The sequence below is a fragment of the Dendropsophus ebraccatus genome, chromosome 5, assembly GCF_027789765.1.
Source record: "Dendropsophus ebraccatus isolate aDenEbr1 chromosome 5, aDenEbr1.pat, whole genome shotgun sequence".
Lineage (NCBI taxonomy): Eukaryota > Metazoa > Chordata > Amphibia > Anura > Hylidae > Dendropsophus > Dendropsophus ebraccatus.
This window is the reverse complement of record NC_091458.1, coordinates 88,420,607-88,438,691: the sequence shown is the minus strand read 5'-3', so window position 1 is coordinate 88,438,691 and position 18,085 is coordinate 88,420,607. Positions and strand designations below refer to the sequence as shown.

The window sequence follows — 18,085 nt, the reverse complement described above, 5'->3', positions numbered from 1 at the left end:
CTACAGGTATACAGGACCCCCTCAACTATACAGTACAGGTATACAGCCCCCCCAACTACACACTACAGGTATACAGGACCCCCTCAACTATACACTACAGGTATACAGTCCCCCACCCCAACTATACACTACAGGTATACAGGACGTATGTTTGTAGTTTTTAGTTTATTTGTAATGTGCATAAGCTACAATTTACATAAACAGTGCAGAACTGTGGGGTATATAGGGGCATATAGGGCTACTGGAGATTTTTCCCTTAAACAAAAAAAAAAACAACAAGGACATAGATTGGCCTCCTGGGCACCTTAGAATAAATCTAATTAACACACTGACACTATATACCCGGGCAGCGCCGGGTACATTTTCTAGTCAGTCATATGTAAAAATTTTCTTACAGGTAAATGCAAATGGAAAACATATCATTTAAGAGGATTCAGGGAAGAAAACCAAAGTGTCTATTGCCTTGATCCTCCCTTATATCTGTTCCAACATTTCTTCTCTGCTATAGAAACTAATACCAACTGCTAAATTATGCTGTGATCGTCACAGTAAAAACTACTCCGTATCTTGTCATGCTCAGAATGACTCTGCAGTCGAACTGCATGTACAGTATTATTGACAGTTTTACGGTGAATGGATACATGTGTATACCCTCTCAGTTCAAGCAAGTGAATATTAAATTGACTTTTCAGCCCTGAAGCTAAATAGCAGGGTCGCCCTGCAATAAGCCAATGCATCTCAATTTTGGCCATGTTTAATGCATTATGCAAGCTTTAGGCAAAACTAGACTGCGGAGTTTAGTTGCTCCATACTAAGGCCATTTCTATCACTATTCAGCAGCCTAAAATGTAAACTTTAAAGGACACAGAGAAATCATATTAGACCATGCACAAAAAGCGTATTATTGCCAAACAAACATCAGTTTATGGCACTTGTGCTATATGTATATTGTAAACACATTTGCAAGACGCTGTACATTTATTTTTGGCCCAACTCGTGACAGATGTCAGCGTTTGAAGATTGCATTTGCTTTTTGAAAGACACAAACAAAACTTTTCACATTCATCTGTGAAGGAAAAAAATTGCATTTGAAGTCCCTTTTCTCCAGCATACACAGTGGCAGATAAGAGCACACAAGTCTTGACATTATTTCATTTTGTTATGCGCATCTGTCAAAGAACAGAGATACCATACAGCTCCTAAAAACTGCCGATTGTGTAACAGTGAAACTTGACAGCATTTCATTCCTTTTATATTCTGATTATACATTTATCAGAAAACCTGTATCTCTTCTAGTTCAGCTGGAAATCGCAGGGATTGAAGCGCTGAAAGGCATGCTGAAAAAAAAAAATATATATCTTCTATTACTTGGATCATCTTACGTTTTAAAGAAGTTGCTTGGATGAGGCTTTGTCAGAGCCTTAGCCTTCCATTCCATTATTGTGGTGCACTATCCATAGATCACATTTCTATGGGCCTTGTAACTGCTTTTGGTACAAATTAAACACTCTGATATTTCAAATATATGTACCTCGAAGTTTCAATGCTTGTCAATCATAGTTTGTAAAATATAGGGATTACAAGCTGATATTAACATCCAAATCCATTGTATTTTGGTTTTATGTGTGAAAATGAGAAACCTTTTTGCTGACGCTGGGTTCCATACGCCTTTGTCACCCTGTTTTAATTTATCTCGGTGTTTTCAGTGAACAGAGTGACTGTCTTATCAGTATAATGTGGCTGTGGTTGCATCACTACTCAGTGGGATAACAGGCATTCTATCTTTTTGGTTTATTGGCAATTAATTCAGGCCATTGTTCAGGTGATGTATTGTTGACTTAGCTGATTTCTACAAAGATTAAATTGTTTTTTTTTTATGTCAAACAGTTGCTTTTTTACGATTTTGTTTTTATTGTTTGTATAGGCCATCTGGTTTTAATCGCTAATAAGATATATTCTTTTGTTTTTAAGGTTTATCTGAACAGAATCCAAGAAGCAAACAAGCCACATACTTCAAGGGACCCATCCGAACCATTTATTATTTTTGAAACTGCTCTTTGACATTGTTTGTGCAGGTTTATTCCAATGTACTTTCACAAGTAGCCTTCTGGCAGCCTTTGTGCTCTTCCAGGTTTCTCAGTCAGCTCTCGGGCTGCCTTTTAAGTGCCAGCAGTACCCATTCCTATCTGTGGTTAAGTATTGCTATCTGAAATCATTAGATTGTGAAGTAAAGTTGACATTGTGATACTGTGACTGAGAGTATCACTACTTGGCTCATGTCCACCATTTAATATAAGGGGAGCATGTGTTCAGCAGAAAACGTACTGCACGCCATGGCTTTGTTTTCCTTTTACTGTACTTGGCAGCATTTCCATCCGCCCATGATCATCAGTGGTGTAGCCAAGTTTGTCCTTAGCTACTGTATACTGGCCAGTGCCAACCATTCACGTATCAATGGAAAGGTTTACAACTTAGTTGCTAGGGCAGACTTCCTTAAGTAGCAAAGTGCCTTCAATCATTTGGGCATTATATATGATGAAGAACAATCAAAATAAATAGAAAAAGTTTGAATGTAATAATCTGCCTTTTAAGCAACAGTATATGTTTCCTAGTTAATATTTATGAACAGTCAGTATTGATCTACTTCCAAAGAGAATTTATTTGCCTTTTGCCTTAAGTAGATTCAGCCATGGCTGGCATACTGACACATGTAGTTAACCAAAGCGAGCACAAAGTGTCCATTCAGGTATTTAGGCGAATGAATGTAGGGTTCCTCAGGTAAATTCCTGCTACATTCTATGAGGTTTATTTTTCCCAAGTGCAAAAAGGAATGTCAATATTCTCAGAGCTTTTCCTGCTTTGGACACTCCAGAAACAGACCGTGTTAATGTTTACACTGATGTTGTTATCCTGTCTGGTATTGTTTTTGTCATGTTGATGCCTTTATAGTGACATTTAATAAGTCCATCGCTCTGCAGATGGAGTCTGAAGTGCCGACAAGCAAACATGTTTCCATCTCTTTCACTTTCTATGCTGTATTTTAAGCAACAATCAGTTAAATGCTATTAATGCAATTAGTATTCATGGTTCTTAGGGTTTCCTTCATTAATGCCAATTTCTATTCATAATGGTCTGCAATTAAGATACGCACTCCAAAGACACTAAAAAATGCGGGCATTTAATATATGTCAATGTCATTTATTTCTCCTCATGCATATGTGTTTTGCAGTTAATTGTTTCATTTGTTATACTCCTATAATAGTTTCGTGTTGACTCCTTTTGATTGCAAAAAAAAAGTTTTATTTTTTTTCTGTTTCTGATTTTATGGTTTTATGATTTGACTAAAGGGACAACTGTTCTTTTATTAAATGTTGCATCAGTCTCTTTATTCTTAAAAATAAATAAATTTATATATATATATATATATATATATATATATATATATATATATATATATTTTCAATATCGTGAAAAAAGTAAACGGAGGTTTATTTAATCCATGAACAGGGTATGCGATGTTTCAGTCTTACAATCAAGACTTTTCTCAAGCATGTAAATACATCATTACACACGTGTCTTTTATAGTCAAAATCTCATTAATCAATCAATAAAAAATTAGTGCAATTATATACATGATTAGTGCAAAATCATGAAATCATATCTCAAAAATCTAGTGCTAATATCATAAATCATCAGGGGTATCTTGTACCCATTCTCGTATATCCATAGTGATTGTGAAAATGTTTACATCTTACAATGTTAAAAAAGCACAGTGAAAAAAATATACTCAGTTATCTAAATGAATTCATTTGGAGCACTTGGGTCTTCATCACCATGCGTCATCAGGATTGTTTGAAGCAACTGTTTAAACAGTCCTATCGGTAAAATGCCTAGGTGGAACGCACGCCATCTGACAGCGCACACCATCCTGGACCGCAGATTGCTTCCGCACTTGCGGATCAGCGGCTCCCGTGGAACGTAAAGCACCCCCCGTTAGACTCATTGTACAAGACGTCAGCATCACGTGGACCAATCGGAGGCAATGTGCGGCTGCCATAATATTTACATTTGTGATATCGGTCCTTCTAACAGTGGTGAGTATAAAAAGTTAAAGTAAGTCGTAACGGTGATTGTACATATATTTCCATCCATGCCAGGACGACAATGGCTAAAGCACACCTATTAGCACAGGATGCGTGAGTCTTGCCCGTTACCCGGTTAAGTCCACCCGTCTTCGGCATACTGTAACTTCCGAGGAATTACCGCATACGAGTCCAGTCACCGATTCCCATGGGGGCTATAGGGCGATGTGTCCCAATTTATTCACACTTCACCATGAAAAGGACCAGTAAACAACTTAAAGAAGACGCATGAATAACGTAGATAGGCATCTCACATCTAAGGCTGTACAAAGTGAATATCTGATGAACAATCATGGTGATTTTCCCATTTCGGCTCAGAAGAAATGGCTTGAGTCATAACTGAAAAAAATGGAAAGAGATAATTAGAATCATTTGTAAAAATAAGGTATAATGTATTCAATTACTCAATGGACAGGTAAGTAGCACTATGGGTAGTTGTCTGAGTATTAGGCATAGTTCACACACAACAATATCTTGGTAATACTTTAAATTCTACATTCAGTCTGGCTGGCTTTAAAGTGTTAAGCTTGTGTATCCACATTAGTTCTCTTTTTTTCAACATGGCGTGTCTATTACCCCCCCTTGGACAAGACAGGAATCTGATCTATGATATACACCTTGAGATCATGCTCCCCATGTCCTGCTTCACAAAAATGTCTAGAGACGGGTAAGTCCCCCCGCTCTTTCCGTATTGTGTATCTGTGTAGTGTTAGTCGGGTTCTCAAGTCATAGGCCGTCTCACCCACATACAATAAATTGCACGGGCATTGGAGGATATACACTATCCAGGAGGAGTTACAATTTAAATATCATGTGATTATTTATCTATATCATAAAAATCAAAGTCTGTCTGTCTGTCCTTCTGTCTGTGTGTCTGTCTGTCCTCTATAGACTTCCAAACGCCTGAACCGTTTGACCCCAAATTTGGCACACAGATACATTGGGTGCCCGGGAAGGTTATTGCGAAGGTCCCGTCCCCGCCAGATGTACAGGAGGGGAGGGGGAGGGGAAAGAGAGGCGCCCCATAGAGATGAATGGGAAAATCTCCTCACTGCAAACACAGGTGGTATAATTAGCTGCAGATGACACGGCAGTTGGAGCCTTAGCAACCAATAGGAATACTGCTTTCATTTTCACAGGGAGCAATGGTTGCTAGGGCAGCTGCCTCACAACATCCACAGTAATAACTGGTAGACCCCCTACTCCATCTATACAGTACATGTATATACAGGACCCCCTACTCCATCTATACAGTACATGTATATACAGGGCACTACAGGTATACCAAACTGTGACTGGGTAACACTGCCACACCAGACCTGACCAATACCACCAAACTGTGACTGGATAACACTGTCATACCAGACCTGACCAATACCGCCATACTGTGACAGGATAACACTGTCATATCAGACCTGACCAATACCGCCATACTGTGAATGGATAACACCGCCATACCAGACCTGACCAATACCGCTATACTGTGCTGGATAACACTGTCATACCAGACCTGACCAATACCGCCATACTGTGACTTTATAACACTGCCATACCAGACCTGACCAATACCGCCATACTGTGCTGGATAACACTGTCATACCAGACCTGACCAATACCGCCATACTGTGACTGGATAACACTGCCATACCAGACCTGACCAATACCGGCAAACTGTGACTGGGTAACACCATCATATCAGACCTGACCAATACTGCCATACTGTGACTGGATAACACCGCTATACCAGACCTGACCAATACCACCATACCGTGACTGGATAACACCGCCACACCAGACCTGACCAATACCGCCATACTGTGACTGGATAACACCCCCATACCAGACATGACCAATACCGACACACTGTGACTGAATAACACTGCCATACGGGTAAATACAACCCTGCAGGTATACAGGACACTACAGGTATACAGGACCCCAAAACTATACACTACAAGTGCACGGGACCTCCACAAAACTATATACTACAGTTATACAGGACCCCAAACTTTACACTACAGGTGTACAGGACCCCAAAACTATATACTACAGGTATACAGGACCTCCACCAGCTATATACTTCAGGTATACAGGACCTCCACCAACTATATACTACAGGTATACAGGACCCCAATCTATACACTACAGGTATACAGGAACTCCACCAACTATATACTACAGGTATATAGGACCCCAAACTATACACTACAGGTATACAGGACCTCAAAACCATACACTACAGGTATACAGGACCTACACCAACTCTTTAATACAGGTATACAGCACCTTCACCAACTCTATACTATAAATATACAGGACCCCAAATATACTACAGGTATACAGGAACTCCACCAGCTATATACTACAGGTATATAGGACCCCAAACTATACACTACAGGTATACAGGACCTCCACCAACTCTATACTATAGTTATACAGGACCCTCAAACTATTTACTACAGGTATACAGGACCCCCGAACTATATACTACAGGTATACAAGACCTCCACCAATTATACACTACAGGTATCCAGGACCCTCAAACTATAAACTACAGGTATACAAGACCTCCACCAACTATACATTACAGGTATACAGCACCAACTATATACTACAGGTATACAGGACCCCCGAACTATACAGTACAGGTATACAGGACCTTCACCAACTGTACACTGCAGGTATACAGGACCTCCCTCAACTATACACTATAGGTATACAGCCCCCCCAACTATGCACTACAGATATGCGAGACCCCTAAAAACTATACATTGTGGGTATACAGAACCCCTCCAACTATGCACTACAGGTATACACTAATTCCACTGATTAACTCAGATGAAACAATACCTTTAGCTTGGCCTCCTGGGCACCTTAGAACCAATCTAATTAACACACTGACACTTTATACCCGGGCAGCGCCAGGTACATTTTCTAGTATATTCTATATAGACGCTCACACCTTGAATCTAGAAAATTTCACATTAAAAAAAGAAATTATAGTGAAATGAGTATTTGGAGCTGTCCATGGTACAGAAAAGGGGATCTCTGTCTACTGAGTAATGGGAAGTTGGCTCTCTTGCACCAGTTCTTTCCCTTAAAAATAAGATCTTTTCAGAAGGAAAGATTACCCATCTGTAGACACATATTTTGGAATTATTGCCCCTCATCAGTACAGATCAGAGTGCTGACTTGCATAAATATACAGTATATGGACACTAATAGGCCATTCATGTTCCATTTGAAATTCTAGGGAAAAAAAGGATATGCAAAGTAACTCTCTATTTTCAAGGTAGCTTTCCTTTAAAGTCATTCTCTTCTAGAGAGATTTCTGGCTTGGTATACCTTTCCAGTCATGTTTTAAGACTCCTAGTTGGAATGAGATATTGACTTTAAGGGAAAGTTATTGAGTGTGGTGTGAAAGAGCTTAGTACATAGTATATTTGCCCATTACAGCAAGCTCTTTGATGTGGTTCTTTAGAAACCCACAACTAAACTGCTGTAGTTGGAGCAGCCCAAATGCATCCCTGGAAGCACCTAGAAACTTGATGGGGGGGGGATCTACCAACTGGGGTTCACTACCTCCCCCAAACAGCACTAATATATAGGTATTAAGAAAATGTGTCATTGGTAATATCTTTTTGAGTTTAGGGTGTTTTGTTTAAAAGTATGGGGGTAATATTTTAGCACTGTATGGTGATATTTGCTTTTGGTATATTATGAAAAATGTTATATGGAAACTACCCTGTTTCTCTGGAAATAAGCCTTACCCCGAAAATAAACCCTAGCTTAATTGTATAGAGTTCTTAGTGTAGATATAAATATAAGCTCTACTCTAAAAAGAAAAAGCTACTCCATGGAGTACGAGAAAGCAATCCAGCATACTGTGTGATTGTTGTTCCTGGGAGAAAAAAAAATAACACCTCCCCGAGAATAAGACTTTTTCAGAGAAGAAAATAATATAAGACCCTTTGTTGTTTTCAAGAAAAATATTATACATGTATATAAGACATATATCACCTTTTTTTGCATGCCCTGGGGCTCCTGCCCATGGTGTTTTTGTACCATAGCAATCCCCTGCTGTAAAGCATAATTAAATACAAAAAATTAGATTTACGACCAGAAAATAGATTTAAAAAATTTGGAGGAGGTTTATCAAGCAGTCTTGCAGTTGGAATGATCTTTGTTGCACATAGCAACCAATCACAGTTCTGCTTTTATTTTACCAGAACGTATGAATATGTGAAATTGAGCTGTGATTTGTTGCTGTGTGCAACAAAGGCCATTCTGCATAATAAATATCCACCATAGTCAGAAAACAAGTTTCATTGTCCTTCTGAGGTTGCTGCAGCAGAATGGAACAATTGTTCCAAGTTCCCATGCAGATTGCAGCTGATTGATGGTAACCTGGGACTGCCCCTGGTAAACTGATAGTCTAGGACCTTTTGACAAAAAAAAAAAAAGATTTTAGTGAAAAATTGACAACCCCTCTTGTAGCTGCAGAATAGTGAATCCTAGATATTTAACATTTCAGAGTTTGAACCATGTTTCAGTGGAATTTAAAATAGTAGGACTGTATACAGACCTCATGCACCAGGTTTACATGTAAGAGGCATGTCCTCTGGAGATAAGCATCCCGTAATTGTTGGATGCATTCTTATTGAACGCACTAAAAAAACGTAGGTGTGCACTTATATGCCCGCAGGCTTAAAAGTACCTAAAAGACTGTAAGGTTGTTTATACCTGTGTAGTCTGTCACAGCTTTACAGATTTGAAGTGGGTAATTTTACAAGAACAGACCTTGGAATCACATAATCATATAATTCACAGTATAGTTACAGAACATGTAAGTTTCTCATATCTTAGGTAGCAAATACACTTCATCCCTCAAAATATCTGTGCACTTTGTTCGAAAAACCTTTGTGATGAAAAGACAAAGCCATGTGTCTTTGAAAGGCACCATTTCTATTCCTTTGAGAAAGTACTGTCTCAGCTTGCCTTGACACAATTAAAGTAATTAATCTTTTCATACTTTTATTGAGCCTTTGATTGGAAGATTTTTAGTAGCATAAGGATCATAATACAATCATAATCATTAAAAAAACACTATTTTTTTATCCCTAAAACCTACAAATTATGTAATACAGTATGTCAATTGTGTTATTTATTTGGGAGTAAAGAATGGTGTGTATTATGATTATTTGGTCACATGTTGGTTACATTGACATGTTTTTCTATTAGGCAAACCGTATACATTAATCTTAAAAAGCAACAGTCCTTTTTCTTGACCTGTATAGCAAAAAATATGTTTTTAGGGTCTGTATAATAGCCCACCATTATAATTCCACCAAACACCCTCGATAAAGCAAGTACGCGAAACGCGCGTCGGGTGAGTGGTATGGTGGTCGTTGCATTAAGGACATATGGGTAGTATTTTGTATGCACTTTATTAAGCACTATGCTTGAAACTTAGTCTATTACATGCCCAATGCCCAGTGCTCCGTTTGTGTAAATTTATTTACTATTTCTGTATTTTGTACATATATTGCTCTATATTATTTACCACCACCATTGTTCTGGGGTTCTGTTCATGTGTCAGTTCCTCCATTATGTAAAAAATATTTTAATCTTGTTTTGTAATATACTTTTCATACATACAAATAAAGATATATGATTATATAAAACTTTGTGATTTTTGGTCCTGCATGGTTGGTTAGCGGGGTGGGTTTGTTTTCCCCCCTTCTTTCCCTTTTTTGGTTTAAACATTTTAAAGGACAACTCCCACGGAAATTTTTTGGGCTTATTTAACACACATTACAAAGTTATATAACTTTGTAATGTGTTTAACCCCTTAACGATGCATGACAGGCATACCCGTCATGCGGCCGTTAAAGGGGCTCAGAGAGGGCTCCCGGTGTGAGCCCTCTCTGCAGCCCGCGGTCTCCGGTTGCTATGTGCAGCCAGGGACTGCGGGTATTAGCCGCCGCGGCCGGCTAATTAACTATTCAAATGCAGCTGTCAAAGCTGACAGCCGCATTTGAATAGTCTGTGTCCCCTGTCCCTGGTGTCTAGTGGGGGATCTCCCCCGCGCGATGTGATCGCGGAGCGGAGATCCGTTCTAATGAGCCGGCCGGGGCTCAGCGTCGGAATGATGCTGATCCCGGCTCTGCAATCTATTCAGATGGTCTGCAGCATTGCTCTATTATATACACAGCATTGATCTCAATGGGAGATCAGTGCTGTGTATATAGAAGTCCCCCTGAGGGCTTCTAATTACTGTATGTAAAAAAAAGAATTAAGTGTTTTTATTAATAAAAAATCCCCTCCCCTAATAAAAGTCCAAATCACCCCCCCTTTTCCCATTTTATAAATAAAAATAAATAAATAAACAAACATGTTTGGTATCGCCAAAATATTAACCTATTAAATTCATGATCCCTCACGGTAAATGGCGTAAGCGCAAAACAATTCCAAAGTGCAAAATTGCATTTTAGGTCGCATCAAATCCAGAAAAATTGAAATAAAAAGCGATCAAAAAGTCGCATATGCACAATCAAGGTACCAATAGAAAGTACAGATCGTGGTGTAAAGAATGACACCTCACAGAGCCCCCTAGACCAAAGAATAAAAGCGCTATAAGCATGGGAATAGAGTGATTTTAAGGAATGTTTATTTTCTGTAAAAGGTTTTATTTTTTTTATGAGCCATCAATTAATATAAAAGTTATACATGTTACATATCGTTTTAATCGTACCAACTTGAGGAACATATATAACATGTCAGTTTTCCATAGGACGGCATGAAAATGAAGCCCCCCCCCCCCCCCAAAGAAAAAAATTGTGTTTTTTCTTCAATTTTACCACGCTATTTTTTTCTGGTTTCGCAGCATATTTAATGCAAAAATTCAGCCTGCCATTGCAAAGTACAATTAGTGACGCAAAAAATAAGGGCTCATGTGGGTCCGTAGATATAAAAATGCAACTGCTATGGCCTTAAATACACAAGGAGGAAAAAACGAAACCGTAAAAAGGAAAATTAGCCCGGTCTTTAATGGGTTAAATAACAGGTCTCACCACCACCACCACGGAAAGTTAAAGAAATTATACCTTAGCAATTACGGTAGTCACCGTCCTCTTCTCCCAGGCTTCATCTTGTGATGACGTCAGTGCCGGGGGACGGGCCAGGTCTTCTTCCTCCTCGGCGTCTTCATGGAAAGTGAATGGGAGAGAAAAGGCTGAGCTTGCTGGAAGCCATGTGATGCGCTCAAGCCAATGAAAAGGCTGCCGGTGCGTAAGCGCACTGGCAGCTCTTTCTCTCCCATGGACCCGGAAGTGAGAGACATCGCAGGGCGGCAGCAAGAGGTGACGAGTGGCGATCATCACCGGAAGGATGGTGTCTGTGTGTGTCTGTGTTTTTGTTTTTTTTTCGGGTCCCGTGGGAGTTGTCTTTTAAAGCATTTCTTATGCCTTGATTACAACGGAATTGTTTTAATCCTTAAAATGTTCATTGTTCTTGCATGGGCCCTTAAGCAATGGCACTATGCTGAACACTGTTGTGTAATCCTGGACAGAATACCTAGTATTTTGACTAAATTACTTAAGAAAGTAAGAAAATGTGTCATCAGAAAATGACCCATTATTTAAATCAAGTTTTATGTTAATCATATTTTTTAAGAATTTTTGGAAATATTTTTTGTAATTTTCCATTTTACTATCTACAGTGGGGAAAAAAAGTATTTAGTCAGTCAGAAATAGTGCAAGTTCCACCACTTAAAAAGATGAGAGAGGCCTGTAACTGTCACCATATGTAGACCTCAACTATGGGAGACAAAATGAGAAAACAAATCCAAAAAATCACATTGTCTGATTTTGTAAGAATTTATTTGCAAATTATGGTGGAAAATAAGTATTTGGTCAGTAACAAAATTTCATCTCAATACTTTGTTATATATCCTTTGTTGGCAATGACAGAGGTCAAACCTTTTCTGTAAGTTTTCACAAGGTTGGCACACACTGTTGTTGGTATGTTGGCCCATTCCTTCATGCAGATCTCCTCTAGAGCAGTGATGTTTTGGGGCTGTCGCTTGGCAACACGGACTTTCAACTCCCTCCAAAGGTTTTCTGTGGGGTTGAGATCTGGAGACTGGCTAGGCCACTCCAGGACCTTTGAAAGGCTTCTTACTAAGCCACTCCTTCGTTGCCCTGGCGGTGTGCTTTGGATCATTGTCATGTTGAAAGACCCAGCCACGTTTCATCTTCAATGCACCTGCTGATGGACGGAGGTTTGCACTTAAAATCTCACGATACATGGCCCCATTCATTCTTTCATGTAACCGGATCAGTCGTCCTGGCCCCTTTGCAGAGAACCAGCCCCATAACATGATGTTTCCACCCCCATGCTTTACAGTAGGTATGGTGTTTGATGGATGCAACTCGGTATTCTTTTTCCTCCAAACACAACAAGTTGTGTTTCTACCAAACAGTTCCACTTTGGTTTCATCAGACCATAGGACATTCTCCCAATACTCTCCTGGATCATCCAAATGCTCTCTAGCAAACTTCAGACAGGCCCGGACATGTACTGGCTTAAGCAGTGGGACACGTCTGGCACTGCAGGATCTGAGTCCCTGGCGGCGTAGTGTGTTACTGATGGTAGGCTTTGTTACATTGGTCCCAGCTCTCTGCAGTTCATTCACTAGGTCCCCCCACGTGGTTCTGGGATTTTTGCTCACCGTTCTTGTGATCATTTTGACCCCAAGGGGTGAGATTTTGCGTGGAGCCCCAGATCGAGGGAGATTATAAGTGGTCTTGTATGTCTTCCATTTTCTAATTATTGCTCCCACAGTTGATTTCTTCACTCCAAGCTGGTTGCCTATTGCAGATTCAGTCTTCCCAGCCTGGTGCAGGACTACAATTTTGTTTCTGGTGTCCTTTGACAGCTCTTTGGTCTTCACCATAGTGGAGTTTGGAGTCTGACTGAGGGTGTGCACAGGTGTCTTTTTATACTGATAACAAGTTTAAACAGGTGCCATTACTACAGGTAATGAGTGGAGGAAAGAGGAGACTCTTAAAGAAGAAGTTACAGGTCTGTGAGAGCCAGAAATCTTGATTGTTTGTAGGTGACCAAATACTTATTTTCCACCATAATTTGCAAATAAATTCTTACAAAATCAGACAATGTGATTTTCAGGATTTGTTTTTTCACTATTTGTGACTGACTAAATACTTTTTTTCCCCACTGTATATTATAAAATAATCCTGAAATATTTCCATTTTCATTCTCACTACTGGGTCTTAGGGTACTATTACACCAGACTATTATTGGCTCTGGCCGTTAATTGTTTACTGTAGTAGTTAATTCGTGTTTAAAAGCAATATTCAGCCGACATGCATGATGTTGGCTGATCATTTAAAGCATGAACCAAAATCCTAACAACGATACTGACTGTCTACTGGCCGTCGCCCCGCGGAATAGGAGTGGTGGCAGCGGACCACCTCCATTTTCTATGATCTAAAAATCGTCTGGGCAGTCCCTCTAGCCCCCCAATCCCCTGCTCCTCCCCACTTACTGTGGGTGTAATAGCACAGACAGTGAGCAGGGAATGAGGAGCAAGCAAACACTTACCTAACAGGTCAGCGCTTGCTTGCTCTTAAATATTGTGCCGTCTAATACGGCCCTAAAACTTTATCTGAAATTTCCTGTTCTGTCTGTTGTGATAAGGAGACTGCTGTAAAGTGATCTGTACAGCATTGTAGTGACATGTGACAACAATAGATGGCATTAGTATAAGACTATAGCAGCTCCCCATGAAATGACCTCTTCAAAGCTCACAGATTATGCTCAGTAGCGTTTCACATACCGTTACCGTAAAGCATATCACTAAATGCTGGTAAAAACAGCCCACCCAAGATGGCAGCCCCCTTAAAGGGGTTATCCAGCGCTACAAAAACATGGCCACTTTCCCCCTACTGTTGTTTTCAGTTTGGGTAGGGTTTTGAAACTCAGTTCCATTGAAGTAAGTGGAGCTTAATTGCAAACTGCACCTGAACTGGAGACAACAGTAGGGGGAAAAGTGGCCATGTTTTTGTAGCGCTGGATAACCCCTTTAACAATGTACAATAAATTTTAAAAAAATTTGTCAGAAAATACAAACAGATTAGAAAAAAAGAACATGATTTAGTATTTGACACATTTTCTTAAATGTGTACAGTAGAGACTAATGTGTCTAGAAGATGCTATTCAGTAAAAACATCACTTTAACTTATAAGAATATATTTATAACCGTGTCACAGTGTAAGGCTATGTTCACACTACGTAAGTTCCGAAGAAATCACAGCCATTATTACAACAGCCATGATTTCTGCGGTACTTACATAGTCAGTTCCCATAATGGAGCGTGCGACTGTGGCCGCATGCTCTATTGTGTGCAGTGGGGAGTTTTGATGCGGGCGTGCATCCTTGCGTGCCCACATCAGAACTCAGCGGCGCTAAAGATCATCCGGCCAGTACTGCAGTACCGTCAGGAATCATCTTTTCTGAGACCAGCCGCTCCATGACCCGGCTGGTCTCTTACCAAATGTAAACATAGCCTATCAGTGTGACTTTTTAGCTGTATAGAACAGAGTGATCTGACTTACCTACACCAACTAGTCTCAACATGGATGTTATGGGCCACCCATATGTTATACGAAACAACACACTATGTTCTATAAAAATAAATAGTTCAGAATCTACCTCTCTACATTACACAGTGGAGCAACATATCAGTAGCTACCCAGCTTGCTGATGCTGCGGACAGGCTATCATCAGCTGAGGGAGGGTAGTTTGTCAGCCCCTGTAATGGGGGCTCTGGCCAGCCAATCAAATGTTCAGAAGCTCTCTGAGTTCTGACCCCTAGCCTGTTGTTTGGCTTCTCTTTTGGTTCTGATTTGTGGCCCATGCTTTCCCGATTTTTGCTGACAGGGATGGCTGACTATTCTCCCTTCATGGCCCCAGCACACATCGGTGTAAGGACTGTGATGGAATGGTGTGTTTACACAGAGAGATTTATCTGACAGATTTTTGAAGCCAAAGCCAGGAATGGATTTGAGAAGAAGAGAAATCTGTCTGTTTTAGTCTCTTCCTGGCTTTGGCCTCAAAAAATATGTGATAAATCTCTGTCTTAATAGCTAGGAAATACCCGATTTCCCCAGTGGCTTAAAACGTAGCTTTTATTTGTACAATTAAAAATGTTAATTCTAACCCAGAGAATAGTGCATAAAATAAAATACTTGTGAGACTTGCAACAGTGACCGTGAAGGCTCCAGCAGTTTTGCATTACTTCATGCAGCAGACTGTATTGAAGTTGGATTGTCTAGTAGTAGCAGTAGAGCATAATTCCTAAGAGCACTTAGGAGCGCTCGATCGTTAGGAATAGGTGATGCAACTGATACGGTATGTTAGCACACTCTGTCAGCCCAAAAGGTACTGGTGAGAGCCGTGGTTCAAAGTAGGGTTATAGTCTGGTGCTGGAGTTCACCGGCTGGCAGCGCTAAGAGGCAAGGACGCGGTGCAGCTGATCCCTCTATCTAGCGATAACCTGAATAGGGCAGCAAAGTTTGGACTGGCTATATTAAAGCCGTTGTCCTCGAGTTATTTGTATATACGCTTGTTTTTAGCTCCCAAGGTATAAACCCCTACAGGGTATAAACCCCTGCGTGAAGTAATGCAAGATGGCTGAAGTTGGCAGCTTTCACAGTCACTGTTGCAAGTCTCACAAGTATTTTATTATTTGCACTATTTAGTGGGTTAAAATTATCATTTTTAATTGTACAAATAAAAGCTACGTTTTAAGCTACTGGGGAATTGGGTATTTCCTAGCTATCTAGAAAACTGATCTCAGCAGATCATTACCTCCCAGCAAGGCATAGGGTTACTGTCCATATCTAAATCTCTGTCTTAACACACCATTAGTGATAGCAATGATTGTACTTTTGATGGTTGTTTTTGTACCCTAAAATGTTTTTGTTGTTAAATAAAAAAAAGTTATTGAATAAAGGTAAAGTTTAAAATAAAAAGTAAAAACAAACACTGCTCCCTAGTACAAAAAAATGAACCCCATCCCAACCCAACAAATTTCAAATTAAAAATTTTGGCTTATGTTTTCTGTGTCCTTACCTTCTCAGACCAAAAATGTTTTATGGCTTATAAGGTCTCCTTTTAGCAGGGCAAGTTTTACTTTTTACTGGCACACTTTATTTTACCATATATTATACCATTATACTACTAAACAAATTTACAATTTTATGGGATAGTAGTTAGGAGTTCACCTTACATGAAAACGGACTTGCTAAATTTATTCTACATGTCAGTACAAATTCACCATACTGATTAGCCAAACTTTTGTTTTGCTATAAAAAAAAATCCCTATATAAAATAAACTTACAATAGAACCAGTTTACAAAGCATGCAACCCAGATGGTATTGACATGTGATACATGTCCGATGATCAATCAGTTCTAAGCCATTACATATTTTATATTCAAGGGCTCCCATCATACAAAAGCTGGTATACAACAAATATACAGTATGTTATCCAGAAAGAGACTAAAATAGATTATACCAGACAATTTTATAGGTTGTCAAGAAAAACTACTGCAGCAAAGGATACTAGGTATGTTTTATGAAGAGGTTTGACCCCAGACAATTTAAGGCTACGTGCAGACGGAGAAAAAGTGGCGGTGTTCCACGGCGGAGAATTTGGAGATTAGAGAACATGTTCATTCTTCAGCGCGGAGAGAGGAGGCGCGCAAGCCTTCCATAGACTGTCATTATGACAGGAAGGCTGGCAGACCGCGGAATTCCGCCACTTTTGCTCCGTGTGCACGTAGCCTATTGATCACTGTTGCAATTCTGCATAAGGTATTTCTTGTTAATATATTTTATTGACAAGTGAGATTATTTTATTTTTGATTGTAAGTACACTTAGATGATATATTTTCAGGGTCACTACCTGTAAGAGTGAAAATCTACAAATATTTCACTGAAATTGAGATGTTATAACTAGCATGTCAAAATAACCTACTATGTTTTTAATGTTATCGTAGTCAAAAACACAAGCTATCATATTTTGCAATGTTACACAACAAACTCACATGTCAGTAAATCTACAAAGCTGTTTGTCAAAACCTTTTATGTATTGATATTTTGTCATTTATTTATGTAGGGAAGCAGCATTAACAGCTCATGAAAAAGTAGACCAAGAAAAGAAAGTAGGGTAGCCCTGACAGGGCAGATAGAGAACTCACAGTGACATAGATTAAGGAGTCATGAAAAACTTGTATATCATGATCCCCATACATATCAGGGAGAGTGTATGTCATAATGGACTTGTATATTATAATCCCCATACATATACTTTTAGGGAGGATATAGTCTCGGGTATATGTAATAGAGCCATGCCTATGAGGAGATGCAAACTCCATACTAAACCATGTTGTGGGTCCAATCATCAACAACAGAATGAAAACAGCATTAGAACCTGTGCAACCAAGGTTACAAAATAATACAAAAATAAAAGTTAAAAGTTAAAAGTTTTGTTCAACCTCCACCAACAATTTATGAGTGGAGTGATAGTGCCAGTGAATAACAAGCCAATAGGACTGCATATTTAGGAGTTTCTGCTTTAACCTCTTAGTGACCACAGACACTACTTTCTGTGGCGGTCCTTAATGGCCCTTATTCTGATCCCATTGGCTACACTCCTGCACTGGCATTGCAGGGGATCTGCTGTCAGTATGACAGCTGATCATCTACTGGAACTACCCAGAGTTGAGATTCCTCCTCTCCAGGTTGTTTAACCAGTTACATGTCCCTGTCAAATCATGGCAGCAGCAAGTAACTGGTTCCAGTGGTGTAAAGGTTAATACTTACCAATCAGAAGTTCAGCTGTGAGGTCCCAGCTT

General features: G+C 39.6%; 1 protein-coding gene across 1 annotated transcript in view; it reads left to right on the top strand.

Moving 5' to 3' along the window:
- The window catches only part of ABCC4 (ATP binding cassette subfamily C member 4 (PEL blood group)), a 226,765-nt gene extending 223,396 nt beyond the window's left edge, over positions 1–3,369 (top strand). Inside the window, exon 31 of the mRNA XM_069970675.1 lies at positions 1,972–3,369. Within this exon, the coding sequence (XP_069826776.1) occupies positions 1,972–2,061 (90 nt within the window). The 3' untranslated portion in view covers positions 2,062–3,369. The remainder of the gene's footprint in view (positions 1–1,971) is intronic.
- The last annotated feature ends 14,716 nt before the right edge of the window (positions 3,370–18,085 follow it).